We start from the raw sequence: 12,895 nt of genomic DNA, 5'->3' as shown, positions 1-12,895 counted from the left end.
AGAGTGCTGTCCCAGGAGGCTGTTCCAAGTGGTCCGGAGCCTGGTCGGTCCTGTGGCTCCGGAACCACTGGAGCATTCTAAGGCCTCCTGTGAGGCCTTGGCAAGGCACTTTGCAGATAAAATTGACCAGATTAGGTGTGTTACTCTGCACGCTGTGGATACAGTTAGTGAGCAAGAGGCGGCCTGTGGCAAACCGGTTTTGTGGGATCGGTTCCAGCTTCTTCCTCCTGATAAAGTGGACAAGGAGCTTTCATCTGTACAGCCGACCACCTGCTTACTTGATCCTTGCCCATCTTGGCTCATTATGGGCTGCAGAGAGAGACTGGGTGAGAGGATCAGGGCGGTGGTGAACGCCTCCCTTGAGGAGGGAGTGATGCCATCAGCCCTCAAGGAGGCAGTGATAAGACCGCTCTTAAAGAAGCCCTCCTTGGATCCTCAAGTTCTGAACAACTTTCGCCCAGTCTCAAATCTGCCATTTTTGGGCAAGGTGATTGAGCGGGTGGTGGCGGTGCAGTTGAAGGCACACTTGGAAGAAACTGATTATCTAGACCCATTTCAGTCGGGCTTCAGGCTTGGGCATGGGACAGAAACGGCCTTGGTCGCCTTGGTAGATGATATGAGGAGGGCTCTGGATAGGGGTGAATGCTCCTTCCTTGTTCTCCTCGACCTCTCAGCGGCTTTTGATACCGTTGACCACGGTATCCTCCTGGACCGCCTGGAGGGGTTGGCCATTGGAGACACCGTATTGCGGTGGTTCCGGTCCTTCCTCTCTGGCAGGTATCAGAGGGTAGCACTGGGAGAGGAGGTTTCGGACCCGTGGCCACTTACTTGTGGGGTGCCACAGGGTTCCATCCTCTCCCCGATGCTATTTAACATCCATGTGAAGCCGCTGGGGGCTATCATCAGGAGGTTTGGGGCGCAGTGTCATCAATATGCGGATGACACGCAGCTCTACCTCTCATTCAAATCTTCACCAAGGTTGGCCGTAGAATCCCTGTCCAAATGTCTGGAGACGGTGAGTGGCTGGAAGCTGAAGCTGAACCCTGACAAGACCAAGGTACTTTTGGTGGGAGACAAGAGGAGGCTAGGGGATGTTGACCTGGTGCTGAATGGGGTACGGCTACCCTTGAAAGACCAGGTCCGCAGCCTGGGGGTCATTTTGGACTGCCAGCTGTCCATGGAGGCTCAGGTGTCAGCTGTGAGCCGGACAGCGCTGTACCAACTCCATCTGATACGGCGGCTGCACCCCTTCCTTCCCGACCATCTGCTCCCATCGGTAGTACGTGCCCTGGTCTCCTCTCGTTTAGACTACTGTAATGCGCTCTACGTGGGATTACCCCTGAAGATGGTTCGGAAGCGGCAGCTGGTACAGAACGCGGCGGCTCGCCTGATTAAAGGCAGCCGCCAGCGAGATCACATCACTCCAGTGCTGAAGGAGTTGCACTGGTTACCAGTTGTTTTCCGGGCCAAATTCAAGGTGTTGGTTTTGACCTTTAAAACCCTATATGGTTCCGGCCCAGCCTATCTCAAGAAGTGCCTCCAGCAACACCAGACAGGCCGCTTAACAAGATCAGCCTCAGATGGCCTTCTCTCTGTCCCATCAGCCAGTACAGCTAGGCTGGTGAGGATGAGGGAGAGGGCCTTCTCTGTGGTGGCCCCCACTCTGTGGAACTCCCTCCCTAGGGAACTCCGTCATGCCCCCTCTTTAATGAGCTTCCGTCATGCATTAAAAATGTGGTTGTTCAGGCAGGCATTTGGGGTGGGTTAGGGTATTTTAGAAAATGTTTTTATTTTAGAATTTTATTGTTTTAAACTGTTTTATTGTATGTTGTACATCGCCCAGAGTGGCTGGGTGACCAGCCAGACGGGCGATTAATAAATTTCATCATCATCATCATCATCATCAGACAAAAGCAACAATATTGTCCCAAGTAGGGTTACCTATTGAAAGCCTATGACCTACATTAAAGTAAAAGAATTAAACATTATAAATCCTGGCTCAATCAAGATGTTTTCTGGCTGGTATAGACATTCTTGATGCTGACTCCTAATTTCTTAATTATTTGGAGAGGATGCAATCCAAAGCACACTTACTAGGGCGACCTTTTGGGGCCATGAGCACATTCAGCAATGTGAGAAACTGTCCTGGCACCACCACAAGATGGCTGCCATGGGAGGCATGGTAAAGGACAAGTAACCTGCTTAAAAGATTGAATACAAGACAGAAGTTGGGTCTGAGCCCCAACATGCTAAACAACTCCTTTGAACTCAGAGTTCTCAACACCAACCAAAACCTATTTTACAGAATACCAGGTGCTGTAAAAAATAGTGTGTGTGTGTGTGTGTGTGTGTTTTAACTGGGAGTGGTAGGGCACCTTGGCAGGCACCAATAAAGGTGTCCAAGGGCAGACTGGTGCCTGCAAGCACCATGTTGCCTACCCCTATAGTAGGGAGTACGTTCCATGGAATCCAGTGAGATATACTTCTGAATAAGCATGCTTAGACGACACTGTGAGGCATCTTCATTTGGTCCTCTCTGAATATAGTGAAAAGAATATCTATACAGTGAAGATGAATATGCCTATATAGGTTCCAAGGGATTGGATACTTCCCACCACCTACTAGATAATACTATCTATTTGAAAAGAAAGTATATACATTTATTAATACTTACCAAAAAATGATGTATGCATGGAAAGAGAACTACATCTGCCAAAGTGAAATAAAGTCCTTCAGCAAAAACATGTTCCAAGAGTGGGAGCTCCGATGTTTTCATCTTCCTAATGTGAGAGGGCTCCCTGTTGGTAGCAACTGGTATTTTCTGCACAGTTAACTTCGAGAAAGCTACTCTCAGTTCCAGATCCGCAGGACAGGATTCCAGATTCTCTGCTAATCTTTCTGCTTGTGAGGAAGCATCATTATTTGCTTTCTTGACAAATATTTTTTGCTGTTGAACTTTCTGCCTTCGAATTTTGTCATCGTTGTGCACTCTTACTGGTTCTCCCAACTTCTTTTCAAACTGAAGTACCTCCTCCGGAATATTCTGATGCTGATCAGGAGACACCTTCAGAGAGTTTTCAACTGCCAGAGGAATGCTGATTTCACAAAGTCTCGTCCATTCACTAACCTGTAAATTAGTATGTTCAATCAGATAAAGATTGATTTTATAGCTGTATTTATCGTAAACTAGAGACATTCCAACAAAAGGCTGAAGTGTCACACACAGTGTGGCCCAGCTGTTTTTGTGGCAGGGATAAACCTCTAGTCTACACATACATAAGAAGAGCCATACTGGATCAGACCAAGGGTCCATCTTGTCCAGCATTCTGTTCACACAGTAGCCAACCAGCTGTTGACCAGGAACCCACAAGCAGGGTATGAGCACAACAGCACCCTCCCACCCATGTTCCCCAGCAACTGGTGTACATAGGCTCACCGGTACTGGAGATAGCACACAGCCATCAAGACTAGTAGCCATTGATAGCCTTTTCCTCCAGGAATTTGTCCAACCCCCTTTTAAAGCCATCCAAATTGGTGGCCATCACTCCATCCTGTGGTAGCGAGTTCCATAGTTTAACTATGCGCTGTGTGAAGAAGTACTTCCTTTTATCTCTCCTGAATCTCCCACCAATCAGCTTCATAGGATGACTCCAGGTTCTAGTATTTTGAGAGAGGGAGAAAAATGTCTCCACATTTTCCACACCCTGCATACTTTTGTACACCTCTTATTATGTCTCCCATTACCCTCCTTTTTTCCAAGCTAAACAATCCCAGTTGTTGTAACCTTCTCTCATAGAGGAGATGCTCCAGCCCCTTGATCATTTTAGTTGCCTCTTTCTGCACTTTTTCCAGCTCTACAATATCATTTTTTAGGTGGTGACCAGAACCGGACACAGTATTTCAAGTGTGGTGGCACCATAGATTTGTATAGGGGCAATATGATATTGGCTGTTTTATTCTCAATTCCTTTTCTAATTATACCTAACACGTTTGCCTTTTTTTACAGCGGCCACACCCTGGGTTGACATCTTCACTGAGCTGTCCACCACAACCCCAAGATCTCTTTCCTGGTTGGTCACTGCTAGCTCAGATCCCATCAGGTTATACTTGAAGTTGGGATTTTTTGGCCCAATGCTTCCTTACGTTGAAGGAAGGAACGTTGAAGGAAGGAAGGAACTCCACTTTATGCTTCCTTACGTTGAACCGCATTTGCCATTTAGATGCCCATTCCTCAGGTTAGAGAGATCCTTTTAGAGCTCTTCACAATCCCTTTTAGTTTTAACCACCCTAAATAATTTGTTGTCATCCGCAAATTTGGCCACATCAGTGCTCAACTCCTAATTCCAGATCATTTATGAAGCGGTTGAAAAGCACTGGTCGTAACACAGATCCCTATGGGACCCCACTATTTACTTCCCTCCATTGGGAGAAATGACTATTTATTCCTAATCCCTGCTTTTTCTTCTTTAACCTGTTTCTGATCCATAAGAGGACCTGTCCTCTTATTCCATGACTGCTAAGTTTGCTCAAGAGTCTTTGGTGAGGGACTTTGTCAAAAGCCTTTTGGAAGTCCACAGAAACAATGCCTACCAGATCACCCCTGTCTACATGTTTATCTCAAAGAACTCTAAAAGGTTAGTGAGACAGGACTTACCTTTGCAGAAGCCATGTTGATTCTTTTTCAGCAGGGCTTGCCCTTCTATGTGCTTACTAATTTTTTCTTTAATAATGCCTTCAACCAATTTACCTGGAACAGATATTAAGCTAACTGGCCTTTAATTTCCTGGATCCCCTCGGATCCCCTTTTGAAAATTGGTGTTGAAAATTGGGCATCTTCCCGTCTTCTGGTATAAGATTCTGGCTGATCTTAGAGACATGTTGCATATTTTGGTTGGAAGATCAGCAATTTTATATTTGAGTTCTTTGACAACTATAGGATGGATACCATCTGGCCTGGTGATTTCTTTGCTTTCAATTTATCAACAAGGTTGAGAACTTCATCTTTTGTCACCACTATTTGCCTCAGTTCCTCAGACTCCCTTCCTGAAAACTTCAGTTCAGGCACAGGTATCTGTCATGTATCTTCTGCAGAGAAGACGGATGAAAAGAATTCATTCAGCTTTTCTGCAGTCTCCTTATCCTCCTTCAGTACTCCTTTAACTACATTGTCATCCAATGGTCCAACTGCTTCTCTAGCTGGTTTTCTGCTTCTGATATATTTAAAGACTTCTTTATTGTTGGCCTTGATGTTCTTAGCGATATGCTCTTCAAAATATTTTTTTGCATCTCTTATTGTTTGCTTGCATCGCCTTTGTGCAAGCTTGTGCTTCCTTTTGTTTTCCTCACTTGGGGAAGACTTCCATTTTCTGAAGGAAGCTCTCATTTCTCTTAACAGCTCCCTTAACATTGCTCATTAACCTTGCCAATGACCTCTTGGACTTGGTGCTACCTTTCCTAACCTGTGGTATACATTTTAGCTGGGCTTCTATTATTGTGGTTCTGAGTAATCTCCAAGCATTTTGAAGGGATTTAATGCTCTTGACTCCTCCTTTTAACTTCCTTTTCACCAGCTCCCTCATTTCCTCTTTTGAAGTAAATGTGACTATGTTGGATTTCTTGGGAAATTTTCCACCTAAATATATATTAAATCTCATAGCACTGTCATCACTGTTTCCAATTGGTTCAACCACATTTACATCTCGTACTAGGTCCTGGGCGACACCATTAGGATCAAATCCTTCCCTCTGGTTGGTTCCATGACCAACTGTTCTAGGGCACAATCATTTAGAGCATTGAGAAATTTAACCTCTTTGTCATGGCTGGAATATGTATTTATCCAATCAATGTGGGGGCAATTGAAGTCTCCCATTATTACAACACTTCCTTGTTTGGAGGCCTCCCTGATTTCATTTTCCATCTCAAGGTCACTCTGAGCATTCTGGTCTGGGGGACAATATCATGTTCCTAGCACTAAATTAGTTTTGGAGCCTGGTATTGTCACCCACAGTGCTTCTGTGGAAGAGCCTACCCCTTTTAGGTGTTCTAGGCCGCTCGACACTATGCCCTCTTTGATGTACAGGGCAACACCTCCCCTAGTATGCCTTTTCCTGTCCTTCCTATAGAGTTTATATCCAAAGATGACTGTATCCCACTGGTTATCTCCACTCCACCAGGTTTCTGTAATGCCCACTATATCTAAGTTTTCCTTTAAAATCAAGCACTCCAACTCTCCCATTTGGGCTTGGATGCTTCTAGCATTTGCATAAAAACACCTATACACAGTATCCTTCCCCAGATGCATCTTTTGCTATGGAACAATGGCCCCTTTGATTGGCTGTTATGATGTTCTACCATGTACTCCTGGCCTATTTCCTCCCCTTCTACATTTGGGCAATCAAAAATATTTTCATCTTTGGGATGATTTAACCCGAACTGAATGCTTTCCAGCTCCTGTCGGCTTTCCCCCAGGGTTTAGTTTAAAAGCTGCTCTGCCACCCTTTTTATGTTTAGCGCCAGCAGTCTGGTTCCATTTTGGTTCAAGTGAAGTCCATCCCTCTTGTATAGGCCCAGCTTGACCCAAAATGTTCCCCAGTACCTAACAAATCAGAACCCCTCCTCCCTGCACCACAGTCTCATCCATGCACTGAGACTCCTCAGCTTTGCCTGTCTAGCTGGCCCTGCATGTGGAACAGGTAGGATTTCTGAGAAAGCCACCTTGGTGGTCCTGGATTTCAACCTCCTACCTAGCAACCTAAATTTGGCTTCAAGGATCTCACAACTACATTTCCCAACATCGCTGGTACCAACATGGATCATGATCACTGACTCTCCCCCAGCACTATCTACTAGGCTATCTAGATTACTTGTGATATCCGCAACCTTCGCACCAGGCAAGTAATTTACCAAGCCATCTACCCGCCCATCACAAATCCAGCTGTCTATGTGTCTAATGATCGAATCTCCCACTACCACAAGGTCCCCTCCTCCCAGAGGCACTTCCTTGGTGCGAGAGGATATTTGTTCATTTTCCGAGGAAAGGTCCCTTGTAAGGGATTATTTCCTTCTTCCTCAGAATGACACCCTCCTTCCCCGAGACCTGCATTGTCCATGACAGAAGAGGAGCTGTCACTCTAGGAGTAAGACAAAGCTAATAGGTCCCTGAAAATCTCATCCACCAACCTCTCTGCCTCTGTTAGCTTCTCCAGGGTCAGCAACCTTGGCCTCAAGGGAATCCACTTGTTCCCTGACAGCCAGGAGCTCATTACACTGAGCACACACCCACAACTTCCTTCCAGCAAGTAGATAGTCATACATGTGGCACTCAGTGCAATCCACTGGAGAGCCCCTACTGCCCTGCTGGCTTCTACCTTTGTAACTGGTTTTTTATTTGGGTGTGTTTTCCCTAGAAAACTTAGATGTTTACTACAAGAAGGTGGGGAAATTATTTATAGTTATTTATTTACAGTTACTTACTGTGAGTACAGAATAGGGAGGAAAGAGTCAACAGTCCTGGCTTCCTCGCCCTGTTGCTAAATTCGCCCTGTTGCTTAAAATGCTTGTTTGCTGATGCTTTGTCACATATTGGACAAGATTAAAAGACTAGTTCCATACACCTAAAGTGGCTCTGGGCTTGTGTATTTCAAACAGTGGCTTTCCGTGCCACATGGCAAACTACTTTTGAAGCTAAGTGGATATTCAAAAGCACTTTGTAATATGGCATTAGGGTCTGCTATTCAAAGGTAAAACCAGTGTAAAAAACCCATCAGTTGGTATGCCTGCAATAGCCCTATGGAACCCTGCCATTACATTTACTAGGCACAATATCCTTCCAAGTTCTCATTTACTTTGGAAGTTTATCAAACCTTTAATAAACCAGGGTTCAATGGTCCAATATATATAAAGACCTTACTATTACTGATCCTTCCCTTGCTCCAAGGCCGTGTTACTCACATGCAAAATTCTAGCAGCAGTTTCAAATGAGTATTCATTGTTATTGGCACCAGATAATATTTAATTATTTTACATGGTTTCCTTGAATTTATTCCATCCTAAACATCTATCGTTGTCTTATGTTGGTGCCTCCTTGCAATGATTCAAGAAACATGCTTTGCTTTCATATACTAGAAGGTAGTGTGGTAACTGGTCCCTTCCACATTACATCATGCACTGAACAAGATTTAATATATTTGAAGTTTATCACAAAGCAGTGTTAAACGGTTCTATTAGAAATAAACTTACTTCAGCACAAGCTTTCAAACAGGTCTTTTTAAAGCCCAAGAGTTCCAAAATGTTCTCCTTTGATGGGTCTGACTGATATGTTTTATATATTATGTGCCTCAATACCACAGCAAGTCCTGCGCGACAAAATGTTCCATTCTTCTCAACAGTAGCAGGTAAACAGCAGCTCTGGACAACCAATGGAAGTTCAGAGCTTTTGATGAGGCAAATCTCCAGATCCGCTGGCAGAACTTTGTCTGTAAGCCGGGCATCTGAAGCATTTTCACTCGGAGATACTAAAAAAACTTTGAATGTCTTGCAGTCACAGTATGACAACAGGAACAAGGCTATAGATGTGTGGAGAGGAAAAATACAGTCTTCATTCTGATCAAAGTAGTCTAGGTACAGGTGATCTTCAGTAATATCTTTCATTTTTTCTTAAAGGAAGAAATGCAAGTAATAAATTATTATATGAGATATATATGGGGGGGGGGGCTTGATGTTTTACAAAGCTTTGATGCAGACTTCAGTCCCTACATGTACTGGCATTATCCATTCATGAACCAGTTTCATCACAACATTCTAAAACTAAAGCCCCAGGGCAAAACAAAACATTGAACTTAGCACACCAGCCCCATATCAAATTACTCTTCACTCTATAATGTTCAGGCATCCTTACTTGTGTCCCTGTAACACCACCATGCTGTATTTCCTACCTCCACATCACTAGCAGCTGCTGGCAAGGTGTCAGGATTGGGCCCAGACTCCCTGCAGAGAACAGGGAAGAGTCTGATGATAAACTAGGCAAGGGTGGGGTGGAGAAACCAAACCTCAAGGAGACAGACAGGGAAGACTCTTCCCACGGGCAGGCTAATCAGTTGGATCAGAGCCCAACCACAACTTCTCCTTCTGTGGGAACTCAGCAACTCACAGAGGGGGAGGCAGTGAGTGTGACAGAGAAACAGCTCAGATGTAGAGTCAAGAGGGAGGAGCAGCACAAGGAAGTAAGGTGATCTACGAGGCTGGCCCATCACAGAAGGTCTCTAGGCACTTACTTACATGCTACAACCTGGTTGCATTCATATGTCACATTAAACCATGGTTTAGTGCAACATTAAAGAGCGTAGCATTATTCTGGCGTTGCATGCTCCCACTCCCCTCCTTCTGTGTGTTGAAGAAGAGGAGTTCAGAAGAATTTTTTCCACAATTGGTTGTGTCATCTGGAGTAACAAACTGTGGTCAACAGTAAGTATAGCTGGTTTTAAATAAGGCAACTTCAAACCATGGTTTCTGAAGCTGGTTGATTAGTTAACCAGCATTAATGTTAATCACAGTTCCAGGTTCAGACAACATGGAAAGCCAAAGTTAACTAAGAACAGAAATTTCCAAATTCCTTTTCTTGCTGCATGGAAAGAAGAGAGGGGAGGGGGAACTGTGCAAGCCCAGGAGAAGACTAGCCTCATTCACACTGAGTTAAACTGAAAGTGGCCCCTGTATCTTCTTTACTGACCATGTTCTTTACTGACTGTGCAACACAAGCTCCAATATGCTGTGGTGCTGCATTGAAAAATGTCTTCAGTTAGCTTGTGCAACAGTTTCCAGAGCAACTCTTAAGTCTGCAATCCTGAACATACTTACTAGAAAGTAAACTTCATTGAACATAGAGGAATTTACTTCTGAATAAACTGGATAGGGAGGAATAAGCTGAACCCTGACAAGACCGAGGTACTTTTGGTGGGAGACAACAGGAGGTTGGGGGATGTTGACTTGGTGTTGAATGGGGTACGGCTACCCTTGAAAGACCAGGTCTGCAGCCTGGGGGTCATTTTAGACTCCCAGCTGTCCATGGAGGCTCAGGTGTCAGCTGTGAGCTGGACAGCATTGTACCAACTCCATCTGATATGGCGGCTGCGCCCCTACCTGCCCGACCATCTGCTCCCATCGGTAGTACATGCCCTGGTCTTCTCTCATCTAGACTACTGTAATGCATTCTATGTGGGGTTACCCTTGAAGACGGTTCGGAAGCTGCAGCTGGTGCAGAATGCAGCAGCTTGCCTGATTAAAGGCAGCCGCCAGCATGATCACATCACTCTGGTGCTGAAGGAGTTGCAGTGGTTGCCAGTTGTTTTCCAGGCCAAATTCAAGGTGTTGGCTTTGACCTTTAAAACCCTATATGGTTCCGGCCCAGCCTATCTCAAGAAGTGCCTCCAGCAACACCAGACAGGCCGCTTAACAAGATCAGCCTCAGATGGCCTTCTCTCTGTCCCATCAGCCAGTACAGCTAGGCTGGTGAGGATGAGGGAGAGGGCCTTCTCTGTGGTGGCCCCCACTCTGTGGAACTCCCTCCCTAGGGAACTCTGCCATGTCCCCTCTTCAATGAGCTTCCGCCACGCACTGAAAACTTGGTTTTTCAGGCAGGCATTTGGGGTGGGTTAGGGTATTTTAAAATAATGTTTAATGTATAATTTTACTGTTTTAAATTGTGCTGTTGTACATTGCCCAGAGTGGCCGGATGACCAGCCAGATGGGCGATTAAGAAATTTAATAAATAAATAAATAAAATAAACATGTTCAGGATTGTGCTGACAGGCTGCAATCCTAAACACATTTACCAGGCAATTCAACCACTGAACACAGTAGAACTTACTTCTGAGTAAACATGTATCAGGTTGCGTCGTAATAAATATTTCTCCTCAGTTCTTTGGACTGGGGATTATCAAAAGGGGCCACTGTGCTCCCGCTGACTGCGTTGTGTCAGCAGGATCCACCACTTGTCCAATGGGGAGTTGGCACTTTGTAAAGGAACCCCAGAAATGAGTGGAAACACTCATTTCCGCATCTGGAGAGGTCAGCAGAGCTCCCTTCTGTGAGCTCTGCTGACCTGCCCCATTCCAGAAATGAGCATTCCTGCTCATTTGGGGTTGCTTTAACAACTACTAGCTCCCCATTGCGCTAGTGGTATGTTCTTCTGGCACACAGGCAGCATAGGATACTGCCCATTGTATTTTAAAATAATTTCAATTCAAATTATCTGAATACTTGGTGGAAGACTCTTTTTCAACCAAGAGCCTTCTTACAGTAATCTGAAGATAATTTAACATAGTATTAAGAAAATCAATTATTTGTAGAATTATAATTCTCCTGATTTCTGGAGGCCATTGGCCACAGAGACAATACTATATCTTTAATAAAATTCACATTACATTGACCTTCACATAAATCACAAATTAGGCTGCAACACTTGGGACACTAGATGGCACACTTCCAAAAGAATTGTAGATGAAAAACATAATACCATGTCAGATGCCTTCATTATACCAAAAAGTGCGCCTATTTCCTTATACCAATATTTATATCCTAATTTTCAGACCTGAGAAGGAATCCCAAAGCATGTATCAGCCAATACAGTTACAATCTGTACATTGATTTTACACTTACAGCCACGTCATTGGAGTAATCTAAGTATGCAAATCACAAGTGTACTAATTTATTATGACCTTTATAATTTTAGTCACATCATACGGGCACGAAATAGCACATTCAGTGTAAATAGAGAATTTGGAACTGCAAAGGAGTTTTAAATTTTTCTTTTAAAAAATCATTATCACTAAGGGGTGTAGCAATATTGTTGATCCACTTATAATGCTCAAACCATTCATTTTTGACACAAACATATATTCAAAAGCCAGACAACCTAAGACTCAGAGCTACAAATATTGGAAAGGATTAAAAACAAAACAAAAACAGTATGAAAAAAAACACTCACCAAGTAAAGAGCTAAAATGTTTAATTCCAAGTGCCCTTAGGCAGACTTCTCTTTAACATTAGCCATTCAAAGCTAGTGTTTTAAGGCAACCACCTATGAAGGATTTAATATCCATCTTCACCCTCATAACTGTCTGCACAATGATCCCTGAAGAGAAAGTCAGGCTATTTGCAAAGTTGAACAATGTAAGTTTCAGCTTACCACTTACATTATAAGTTATTTTTTTGTTTTGTTTTTTAAGTTAGCAAAAATAAACTTTATTCCTTACTGTTGGGAAGCCATAAAATTGCTCTATCTTTTTATAAATATAAAAAGTCATATTCCTCTAGGTCAGCCAAAATGAATACTGTTTAGGGCTAGGTTAATATAATTTATTTTAAAATATTCTCCGAAAGATCTTTAACGTATACAACTCTATGGCTGGGGTTGCACATAACACTAACCCATGGTATGTGTTGTTGAATTCTGGGTTGTCGTGTTGTGCCAACCCAGAAGTGCTAACAAAACATGGTTTGTTAACCATGAACAACTCAGAAAGAGAACCCACAGTTTGTTGTTCAGTTGTGTACTCTTGAGTTGTTTAAACCATGGGTTGTTGTTACATGTGAATCCAGAACTATGGGTTGTTTCATCAGGCCACAGAGGCAGCAGGCAAGAATGGTAAAAAAACACAAAAAACAGCCATTCTATATGCCAGTACTTCAACCACAAAGACATTTGGAATACAGAGAGGGAGAGTCCAAAGGAGGAGGGAAACAAACAACCCAGACATTAAGAAAACAAACCGTGGTTTGTTCAACCAGACAAAGGACAAGTTTGAATGACACGACAGCCCATCATGGGTTAATTTATCTGAGAGGAGCTGTGATGTGTGCCATCCAACATTTTGAATGTGCCACCTCCAGCCGGGGC

At 43.8% G+C, this 12,895-nt stretch overlaps 1 protein-coding gene across 17 annotated transcripts in view; it reads right to left on the bottom strand.

Annotated features, from left to right (window-relative positions):
• GSTCD (glutathione S-transferase C-terminal domain containing) overlaps positions 1–12,895 on the bottom strand; it is a 90,382-nt gene that overhangs the window by 70,989 nt on the left and 6,498 nt on the right. For 14 of the 17 annotated variants that reach the window (XR_014792021.1, XR_014792020.1, XR_014792023.1 and 11 more), the window contains 2 exons: positions 8,239–8,654; positions 2,675–3,127 (listed from right to left, as the gene is read on the bottom strand). Coding sequence is in view for 12 of the 17 variants with exons in the window: in XM_084855771.1 (XP_084711897.1) it covers positions 2,675–3,127; positions 8,239–8,649 (864 nt within the window). In the remaining 5 variants the exon portion in view is untranslated. Of the gene's footprint in view, positions 1–2,674; positions 3,128–8,238; positions 8,655–11,983; positions 12,131–12,895 lie in introns of all 17 variants that reach the window. The other 3 variants (XR_014792022.1, XM_084855776.1, XM_084855775.1) reach the window with 1 other exon arrangement.

This window comes from Heloderma suspectum, chromosome 5 (genome assembly GCF_057233095.1).
Source record: "Heloderma suspectum isolate Gila_16-S chromosome 5, 16-S_ref, whole genome shotgun sequence".
NCBI classification, from domain to species: domain Eukaryota; kingdom Metazoa; phylum Chordata; class Lepidosauria; order Squamata; family Helodermatidae; genus Heloderma; species Heloderma suspectum.
Note: the sequence above shows the minus strand (reverse complement) of the source record. Positions and strands in the feature narration are given on the sequence as shown.